The 11,158-nt window shown below is 38.7% G+C and overlaps 2 protein-coding genes across 4 annotated transcripts in view; one reads left to right on the top strand and one right to left on the bottom strand.

Moving 5' to 3' along the window:
* Positions 1 to 10,451, top strand: part of LOC114146109 (uncharacterized) — a 41,196-nt gene extending 30,745 nt beyond the window's left edge. For 2 of the 3 annotated variants that reach the window (XM_028019889.1, XM_028019890.1), the window contains exons 9-10: positions 6,273 to 7,792; positions 8,620 to 10,451. In XM_028019889.1, coding sequence (XP_027875690.1) covers positions 6,273 to 7,792; positions 8,620 to 8,661 — 1,562 coding nt within the window. In that variant the 3' untranslated portion in view covers positions 8,662 to 10,451. The other variant, XM_028019891.1, reaches the window with a different exon arrangement.
* Positions 2,860 to 4,791, bottom strand: LOC114146110 (piggyBac transposable element-derived protein 4-like). Its single transcript, XM_028019892.1, has 2 exons — positions 4,539 to 4,791; positions 2,860 to 4,446 (listed from the first exon to the last, which is right to left on the bottom strand). The coding sequence occupies exons 1-2, from the start codon at positions 4,699 to 4,701 to the stop codon at positions 2,924 to 2,926; spliced, it is 1,686 nt and encodes a 561-aa protein (XP_027875693.1). The 5' UTR covers positions 4,702 to 4,791; the 3' UTR covers positions 2,860 to 2,923.
* Positions 10,452 to 11,158: the final 707 nt, after the last annotated feature.

Here is an 11,158-nt window from a genome sequence, read left to right on the forward strand (position 1 = left end):
TCTGTCAACTGCCATCACTATCTACAATAACTGAAGAATTTGAATTAGACTTAGACTTAGACTTGTACTTTATTGATCCCTTGGGAAGACTCCCTCAGGAAATTGAAGTTACCAGCAGCTCCCAGGCAAAAAACAAAGATAACACACAGTAAGCAAAAGTGCAAAAGAATACAAAATACAAATTAAATACTAAGGTACACACCAAATGTGAGTAACCAAAACCTTAAATTATGCAAGAAAAACCTTAAATTATGCAAGAAACAAGGAATAAGAATATAGAATATAAGAATATAAGTAAATAAGATAAATAAGTAAATAAGTAATTAATATGAATTACAAGAAAATGTAATTTTCCTTTGGCATTAATAAAGTATTTTTGAATTCTAATCAATTGTGGGATTATATAGGACTTACTTGCACATAGTTTTACCACGATTCTTTGATTCTTCCTTGTCATGCGGTGTGGTTTTAAAGTAGCATCCAAATGCAAGAGTGCCAGAAGCCGAGAGTTGAGGATGAATGTTTAATATAAAAAACTATGAACAAAACCTACAAAAATTACAGAACCAGTGTATAAAAAGAGAGACAGACTGTTTCCAAGTCCATGAGTTTGTCCTCCATCGATTTAGTTTTAGCCTGCAAGGTGTTCACGTTAGCTTGTAGCTTAGCCACTTCGTCTTCCGCGGTGGAAATCCGGTCCTCTACTCGCGACATACGTTCATTGTAATCTTTCATTTCTTGTTTTACATCTTGTAGTGTCACCATCACTCCATCAAGTTTCGTGGAAAACTCGCTTCTTAATGACTCCAATGCCGCTAGGATTTGATCTGACTTACTATTTTCAGACTCGCTTGTCCCTTCCCTTTTTGTTAGCTTTGCGAGCTTCTCCACGGAGGTTATGGTCGAACAGCTTCGTTTGCATGGATGCTTCGCTTTTCCCTTTGTGTTGTTTAATCGAGCTAGGCATTATACATCAGTTTGTCCTTTTTTTGCATAAATATTTTGTGAACAGCGGTTATTTTCCCCTTATTAAAGCAACAAGCAGCAGGGCGAAGTTCGGTACGTCTTCTCACGTGGCTGCCATAACCGGAAGTCTGTGTTAACTTTTTATTAATTTTGTTAAACCTTCAAGAGTTGGATAAACTAGAGTTTTTAGGTTAGTACTTAAAAAAACTGAAAGAAGAAAAAGACAGAAATGGGAAATATTTCCCAGTGTGCTTAGCAGCGTGTTTTTGTCTCCTGTGTGGCACCGTGAATGAGATGGAAGTGTGTTACATTGATCTAACTCTTGTGTGTCATTAAAGCAAATGTTGGTTTTATTGCTACTAAGAGATTGTAACACTAGAACTACCAAAGATTCCCAAAATGGGAATCTTCGTCCAGGTACCAGAGAGGGGCCAGTTTGGCCCTGTCCCTAGAGCTACCAGAGAGGGGCCAGTTTGGCCCTCCGAGAGAGGGTGTGAAGAGGCGCCTTTGTTATGTAAATAAGGCCATTACTGACGCACCACAAGAGGGGGGCAAAGCTGAACTCTGCATTCCAAAAGAAGGGTCATTGAACACTTCAGGCTCAGGACAATGTTTGAGGTTCCAATGTTGTGAGTAAAATAAAATACAGTATAAAATATGAATATAAATCTAAATATAAAATATAAAGTGCAGGACTGACAGTAAAATAGAAGTCCACCCGTCTCTCCTGCACCCCAATGCATGCCTGATAAAGCACATGTGCATTCAGTGCTGCCATGTCAATCATGTTTGCCAGGTTTGCTGACCAGCTGTCACATAGTGATGGAACCTTGGTCACCCCCCGCAAGATTATGACTGAAATAAATGCCATTTAGTTCTTGTGAACTAAATAGGTGAAGCAGTCACCTATTTATCCTCCACAGCACAAAAGGCTGCATGCAAATTTGCATGTGCTAAGTCTCCCAGATCTCTTTTGCTTACACTTTTTGCATGATTTTTTTAGGTGGATCAACACAATTAATTTGGTTAGTTTATTTCTAAACTGTCATTTTAAACCCACTTAGCTTTATTTCAAAGATAAACATTACTCATTTCTTTTAGAAAAACCTTTGCATACTTTTTGAAACAGATTGTATGTTTTGCAAACTCTATGTACATTTGGCAAAATGACCTGGATAATGCAGCACAACATCATGGATCAGCTGCAAAAAGTCACATCTCTCCAAAAACACTTCATGTATGCTTCAAAACTAAACTGACGAGTTGTAGGTATCATAGATACCCACCCCCAACATGGACTATTCACATCCCTACCTTCTGGCCTGACGGTCAACGACCACATGTACAATAGAACAATAGAAGAATAGAAGAATGGATGAATGGAGGCTAATTTGAGCCATCAGAGTCGTCAGTTTGGACAGGGTCTTGTGGCCCTGTTTCAGCCAGTCTGGGGAGAAATCGAAAACCTGGCCCTCTCCTAGTGCTAATCAATTTAAATTTCATGTTATTTCTTTATTTTATTTTATCTACAACTTCAAGTTGTAGATAGTCTCTATTCTCTATGCTGCAAAAGCGAAGTAATTTCCCTGCTTATATAATATAAAGATTATATATATGTTATATTTAGCTTAGTTTTATTTTAGCAAAAAAGCACAATGAATTATTTTTAATATTTTAAATGGAGAATTAGAAATTTTACAGACAGGTACCAGATGTATTTGTGTCTAAGTCAAGAGGTCAAGAGGCTTTTTAGTTTGCAAGAAGCAGGATGGAGAAGAGGATACAGAAGATATACAAAAAAAATATACAAAAGAACAACTGTTATTTGTTTGAATGCTTTTTATTTTTGTCATTAATAACAATAAAAAAATACAAGAAATAAAACAATTCCGCAATTATTTGCAATAGGCACAGTGGGACAGCAGGGGGCTGCGTGTGTGTGTGTGTGAGTGGCATTTCAGCCCTCATTCTGTGCACTGTCTGCACTGTCGGCACACATCTGGCACTGCCAGTTCATGGGCTTGCTGCATTTGCCACATGCGTATTTGAAGCAGTCAACGCATCTCCTATTTGTACTATTTTTAATGCATCGACGGTTGATTTGGCACTTCGCCCTTTTGCCTGGGCTGGGTGTGGCAGGTTGTTGGCAAAGCAGTTGCTCCTTGCACGCCTTCTTCTCACTCACATGAGAGTTAGCCAACTCTTTTGCGAGCTCCACCAGGAAGTCCACCCGTCTCTCCTGCACCCCAGTGCATGCCTGATACAGCACATGCGCAGTCAGTGCTGCCATGTCAATCATGTTGTAGAACACGGCAACTGGCCACCTCCGTGTTCCTGCACGCACGCTGTACTCCCGCACCATTTGGTCCATCACATCCACACCGCACTTTGCTTTGTTATATTGTTTGATGGTGTTTGGCTTTCTTCTGGTGGTATCCTCAGTCTCAACCACGCTGTGCATGCTGCTGAGAATGTAAACGACCTTCTTCCTTTTGGGCACATACACAGTCAGAGTGGCACCAGAGGTTGAAAACACCTGAGTGGTGAATTCAGTGCGATCCATCTGTCTAGCGGATTGAGGAATTTCCCGGCTTCTCTTGTTGACTGTGCCGAGGATGGTGGTTTTCCGGCTACGCAGTTGTTGCGCAAGTGACAGTGATGTGAAGAAATTGTCCGTGGTTACAGTTCTGCCCTTGTCCATGAACGGTTCCATCAGCCTCATCACTACAGTCTCGGATAGTCTCTCCCCGCTGGGACGACTGGGGTCCTTGCCAAGATATGGGAAGACATTACAGATGTACTGTGATTTCAAGTCGCAAGCCACCCAAAACTTGATGCCAAACTTGTCCGGTTTTGTTGCCATGTATTGAAGGAAACAGCAGCGGGTTTTTGTGGGGAAAAGCTGTTCATCAACAGTGATGTGTCGACCAGGGCTGTAGGATGAGATGCAGTTAGCGGCAAACGATTCCCAAAGATCAGAGATTGCAGCGAATCTGTTGGTCTCCGCTCGCTCACGGCGTGTAAACATGTCATCAAAGCGTAGGTGTCGCATGATGTTTTGGAAGCGGTTTCGGGCCATAGTTGAAATGATCCTTGGGTTTCCCAGGTTTGCTGACCAGCTGTCACATAGTGATGGAACCTTGGTCACCCCCCGCAAGATAATGACTGAAATAAATGCCATTAGTTCCGGGAGATCCATGAACCAATCCTGCTGCTCCTGACTTGCATGTTGGGTGGTCCACTGTTGAATGGTACGAAGCATCTCCAGAGTAATAAAACAGAGGAAGCTCTGAAGGCGACTCCGGATGCTTCGACTGGCCTTAGCGCTTGGCTCTCCATCTTTGGCGTATGGCTCTATTGGAGTGAAATGGAGATGTGTCCCCACTTGTTCCTGCCGCCACACTGTACCATCCTTCGTGGTCTCTGTCGGCTCACTCCCCGAACGAGCTCTCTTTTTTGGTAGCGGGAGAGTCTCCTCATCTGCAAGAAAAACAATTTCAAATCAACTTTTTGTTTCTTTCTAAATAACAAAATAGTCAGGAAAATAAAATAGGCAGGTTGAGAAAACTAACCTGAAGAGAGCTCAGAGTCCGAATCCGGTTGAGCGTCTAGGTCTTCTTTGTCTATGACTTCTTCATCTATATCTTCTCCTTCTGAATCCCAAGGCTTGGAATTCTGCATAAGTAATTCCAAAGCCTCTTCAGCATTCATCAGCTTCTGTGTCCTCTTCGCCATCTTGATTCTTGCAAACTAAAAAGCTGAGTGAATGTCCAGATATTTATACTCCACAGCACAAAAGGCAGCATGCAAATTTGCATGTGCAAAGTTTCCCAGATCTGGCCCGCCTCTCACCCCTCCCCACACTCAGGAACCACCAGAAGTAGTTATTTTCAAAATTTCTATCCTGTTCCAAGGACAATCAGTGTGAAAGTTGATGTAGTGAGTTTGGCTCTCCTCCCCCCTGCTGGTCCCTCAGGCTATGGTCACATCTACAGGGATGCTAATCAGACCATTCAGAGTCGTCAGTTTGGCCACATTTGGATGCTAATAACCCAGTTTGGCCCTCTCTCGGTATTTCTAGGAAGATACCCAATTTGGCCCCTCTTGGTAGAGATAGGAATTTCTCAAAATCCTGGTAGTCCTAGTGGTAAAGCTTGAGAATTCACACTAAATGTTTTGGAACAGAATTCATTGTGATGTTTAATAAAATTTATTTATCAGATCAGAAATTTTGTTCATGTAACTTGAAGCAAGAATATAAATTATTCTAAAGAAAAAGAAGTAGTAATTTTAACTACTTAATTTTTAATTTCATTTTACTTTAATTTTTGTGAGTAAAACTAATAGAGAAATGTGTGCTTTTTAACTCGGTGAGGGAAATTTAATTGGTTTAAATTGAAGCATTAAGTTAAAACTCACAATTCAAGATTAATGAAGTACCAGAGCTAAAAAAAAAATAGACAACTTGTCTCTTGTTAAATCAACTTTACCAACTTTATTTTCTGAGGTAAAACCAATACAATGTTCTTGTTGACTTAAATTGTATTTCCAAGTTAAATCACATTCAAATGTTTTAGAGTGTATCAATATTTTGAAATTTCTATTATTTTCCTTTGCATTTGCCATAATGTTGTGACATTATTTTCTAGGATCATATTCATGATTTCATTTTCCTGTTAAGGAGACTGAAGACATTCCAGCTTACATGTTAGTAATGTTTCATACAGAACAGTCCACAGGCAATGCTGCACTATACTAGTTGAGTACAGCTTTGATATGCGGTACTGCAGTTTTCTAGAGAGTAGATGTCTTACCCATTCTCACTTTGGAAAGTCCAGATGATGGATGGTACAACATACCTGCTCAAATTTGGTTGAGTATATACACTCAACCAAATTTGAGTATATGATCAGAGCTGCAATTTCAGTGTAATTCAGGAATTGTTCTTGTGGTTTAGCAGAATTGGTTCAGGGGGGTGATGCACGAGTTACAAGCTGTAGCCATTGTGTCTCAAGTACACTACTTGCATACAAACTGCAATATATGCAGAAACTATTGCTGAGACTTCTAAAACGGTTTAAATTTATGGTGAGACAAAACTACCATGAAGGGGCAATGATGGAGAGCAAAAATAAGCTTTTTTATAGTCCGTGACTTGCATTTAACTTAAATCAAAAACTTTATAATTTTCTGCCTTTCTATAACACAAGGAGCACGCTTTTCTTCTAGGTTGTATACACATTTCAATCTGATTTACCAACAAAGATTCTACACTTCATTGTAATCTTGCCTTTTTTTTCTGCTAGGTCCCAGTTGTGTTTCAACTCAGGCTGTCTGTCATCGTCACAGTGGCAAATTGATGTTCGAATCCAAATGGATAAGTGACATAAAGCAAACTGATCCTCAAGATTTACCTTCCAGTGAGGTAACAGAAGGGGTAGAAAACACTACAGAGAAACCCAGAAAGGCAGAATACCCCCACAATCCAATGGACTCTCAGAAACAAGATGTTATTAAATCTGACTCTCATCAAACCGATTTAGATTTAAGCTATAATTCAGCCAGTCCATCTTGTTTCGACCCTTATGGGTTTAAACTCAGTCCAGAGAACTCTAGTCGCACTCTAGTAGATCCTGATGAAGCTGAGCTTAGCCCAGAACATGCAGCAAATATTATCTTTGATGGTGATCCCTCGTCGTCTTCACCTTATGGGCAAAATTTTGATCCCTATGGGTTTGACATCTCTGCCTGTCAAGTTGTGTGTGACTCTGACCCTTATGGCTTTAAACTCAGTCCTGATGAAGAGAACCAGGTGGTTTTAGACCTCTGTGGCAATGATGACCTGGAAGTAACTTATGAAAACAATGAAGAATTGGAGAACTTCAACTATGCCAACCAGGAAGTACTGAATGCTCAGACATATGAAAATCGAGAGGTCCTTGAAGAGTGTGACTACAATTTTCAGAAAGTCATAAATTATAGAAGCACTGGAAACCAGGAAGTGTTAGAGCCACCTAGTTCATTCAACAAGCAGCTGGTTACCCATGAAAAAAGGGAACTTGTGGATACCAGTTCTCATGAAAATCAGGAGGTGGTGGAGACCTGTCCAAATATCAACAAGGACAATTTACCTGAGCCTTTTAATTACAATAATCAAGAGGTGCTGGAAAGAGACATCAGTGGCAATCAGGAACTACAAGAATTTTCATATCCTGAAAACCAGGAAGTTTTGGATTTAGATAGTCACGAAAATCAAGAGCTTCTGACTTTTTATGACCCAGAAAATCAGGCAGTACTTGTCTCAGATTGCCATCATAACAAGGAACCCCAGAATCTCACAATTACTGAAAATCGGGAATTACTAGATTTACATAGCCATGACAACCAAGAGATACCCGACATGTACAGTCATGAAAAAGTAGCCAACGTAAAAGGAGATCAAGGCATTGTTGAACCAGAACTCAATCTCAGTTTTTCCAGTAACAGCTCAGACAGTGATCTAGAATCAAACAACATTCAAAGATTGGAACTTGGCCGCACAGATGTCTCTTCTACCAACACCGCCAATATTGCTACAACTGACACACTTAACAAGACCATCAGCAGAATTTCAGCCAAACATGACTCAACTATTTCCGATTCCCCAAACAGTCAAAATTTTTTTGGAGCTGATCTGGGATCAGTATTTGGTGCTGGAGGATATATTGGTTGTCCTGATGTAGCTGATGATTTGGAACCACTGAAAAGAAGCCAAGACAAACCAAAATCAGCTCCAGATCCAGTACGCTCTCAAAGACCTGTAAGGCCTCCAAGACCATCTCTCAAGGTAAGTTTGAAATCTTGAAGACATTTAAGGCGACTAACCTTTTTTTTAACAGAAACTGTTCCCTGAGATTCATAATATTCAGTTGTTATCTTGAAATCGGGAGCTCATGCTATTGAGAAATGACTGCGTGCTGGAGGAGTGGACTGGTGAAGATTGAAATGTCTGGATCTGATTTTACCCTGTCACTAACATTTGGCCATTACGTATGTAATGCACCAGCTCCATCATGAAGGAAGCCACACTATGAAGCTTTCTGTAGATTGCCTGTGCAGTAAATAAGCATTCATCACTGCAAAGAGAGAAGTGCAGAGCGTAAGAACATCTTTGCCAGCAATAAAATGCCCTAAGCATTTTATTGTTTAAAACTCTTGCTCCGATTTTAATTGCTCAATATTTGTGGTCAACAGGGACTGAATAACTTAGTTCACTTCCTTCGCTGCCATTTCCAAACTACAACTACTGCCAGACAATTATTCTCAAACGTAATCGTTCACAACTAACTCCTCCTCCACATTTCAATAGTTCTCATTGAACTATTTGCTACCAGCAAACTCCCAACACATCATCACAAGGCCCGTTTTCTTATCTCTGGGGATTTTAATCATGCTTTTCTGTTCTCCACTCATCCCACATTTATTCAAAAATTTTATCCTCACTCAGCAATCATGAAAAAGTAATATTTAGAGATTAATTTATGTTTTATGATCTAGCTAAATGACCATGCAGGTGTTTTCAGCCTAACCTTGGTGTGGGGAAGTTGGGTTAAATTGAGCTTGAAAAATGCTTATTCTAATGACAAATGTTTTTTTTTGTTGTTGTTTTTTCAGAACAAGGAGAAGGCCACATCCCAGGGTATTGACTTGAAGTGAGCTCTGCTATGTCTGCACTGTCTTCTGACAAAGGCAATAAATTTCTGTTTTCCTGTAAAAGAAAACAGAATGGAGATTAAATTAAAAATAGGTTGCCAAACAGAAAATATTAATGAAAAAAATGTAGCATTATATAGAAAGTAAAAATACATTATTGTGGAGTTACATGTCTCCATGCCACTTGTCATCCAGAAATCGGAGTTATTCAGGTGGAAAATACGTAAAAGTACTGGACCAGTTGACTGTGAATACATTATTTGTGGGAAATGTATACCATTCCAGAGAGACACCAGAGATGTATATATATATATATATATATATATATATATATATATATATATATATATATATATATATATATATATATACACATTACTAGATGAATTAATTAACTCTGAAATTGTGACTTGGAGAATAATTGTAGATTAGGCTAAAAGAGTCATAGAATGTGGTCAGAGCATGGAGGAGCCTCCATTGACCAGTCACTCCATATTGTGTAGTTTTAAATGTGATCCTCACCCTGATTCAGCCTCAGTCATTGCTTTGCATGAAAATTTACTCTATTAAATCCTGGACCGCACAGCTGTTAAAACACACCTCAATATCCCTATACATGTTGCTCCAGAGCTTAAGTTTAAGTGTTTTTTTTTATGGGGAAATTTTTCTGCCATAATCCAAGAGCAGACATTTTCAGTCTGAAAGTAGGATTTCATGTTTTTTGGTCTCAAAACAAAATACATTTTTATTTTGAAAGTGGGACTTAAAGTCATTCTTCTCAAAACTTGTAATGATTGTACTCAAAATTTCTCCTCCACACTTAGTCTCTGCTCGGACTCTCTGCTCACTTAAGAACCTGTAACTGCCTTTTGGCACAGTCACCTGGCAACCTCTCACCCAATAGAACAAAAGTGTTATACTGGGTGTGTTTGTTTCCTTCTAGTGGGTGTGCCTGTGTGACTACTATGGATTGTACCAACCTGCGCCACCCACTGGATGTAGGAAGAAACAATGGCGTCAGCTTTCTGCTCCGTAGTACACTAAACATCTGCTAGCAGTGTGCTACTGATCGCTAACATCTACTGATTTTAGCCAGGACTTTGTTCACCCAGCCAAAGACAGCACAGTCATGACATGATATCTGTCTGTCTGTCTGTATAGATAAATAGATATAATCATATATAGTGATATCTATCTATGTAGATAGATAAATCTAGATACATAGATATATCTACATCTAGATATATCTATCTCTCTATATATAATCTATAGATACATATATATCTATACATGGACATGAATACACAGACACCTCATCGAGCTGGTTGGCCCGTTGCTGCAATACGTCACAGCTTCCGCCATATTGAATGTGGCCTATCTGCTGGTAAGCTAATACAAGTAAATGGACTGAATTTCACAAAGTGCTGTTCTACAAAGTATATTAAGTTAATACCTGTCATTTTCACATTCTCTCACACACACTAATTTATTTGGTAATCAAATGAACCACTAAAGACAGCGTTTCTAGCTTTTGATGTGGTTATTTAATTGTTTTGGGGGATTTCTTAATAAAGAGCACAATGCTTTTATTTGATAGGAATTATTTGATAGTTTTTATATTGACATTGATGAACAGACACATACGTTTACAGTGTTTTATTCAAGAACATATTTAAATGATTCCATAATTTAATGTACATTTAACGTTTCAAGATATGAAGAAAGACATGTAATTTCCTTTTATCTTTTTGATATTTTATTGTAAAGACAATAAACCTTGATAAAGCAGTCATTATCAAACATTAGCTACATATTTTTCTTACTTTTTTTCAGAAAAAATATATTTATTAAAGTATGATATGTCACCTCTGCTATGGACAGCATAAACAAAGAGTGGAAAAAAAATCTAATAAAAAAAATTTTTTATTTCATTACATAAGCTGTTTAATACACTAAGACTTCAGATTGAGATATTTCTATTAAAAATATTCAAAGTGAAAGAATAAAAGTGTGCAATAAAACACACATTTATTTATTCATATTATACTGGGAACACTGCCCACAGGCAGGAGTTCAGTCTGCTGGTCAAACTGGGAGACGTCCAATGATTTCTCAGGCGTCCTGGTACACAGGCTAAAGCCAATAATAAAAGAGAAATTATCCAAAAGTGTAATAGAAAGTACATATCTGATTCCTTCAAATTCAGAAAAAAGATATTTTCAGCATGTTGGGTTCTGACTCACAGAATCTTTATAGCATAGTTAAATACCTACATTGTGAAACTGAGCTGTGAAACAGAGACTGAAGAACAGCAGCTCCATTTCTGATCCTGACTGACCTTTCCTCACAAAATCCCCTGGTCTTTAATGAACTTCCCCTCTAACAGCGGTTTCTCCTCAGCTCTCTCTCTCATTAGAAAACACAGTTTGAAAATGTTAGGCTAAGAAAATAACAATCAGTGGTTACTTCAGGCCAATTTAGCTAAATAGGAAATATTTCT

This window comes from Xiphophorus couchianus, chromosome 6, assembly GCF_001444195.1.
Source record: "Xiphophorus couchianus chromosome 6, X_couchianus-1.0, whole genome shotgun sequence".
Taxonomy (NCBI): domain Eukaryota; kingdom Metazoa; phylum Chordata; class Actinopteri; order Cyprinodontiformes; family Poeciliidae; genus Xiphophorus; species Xiphophorus couchianus.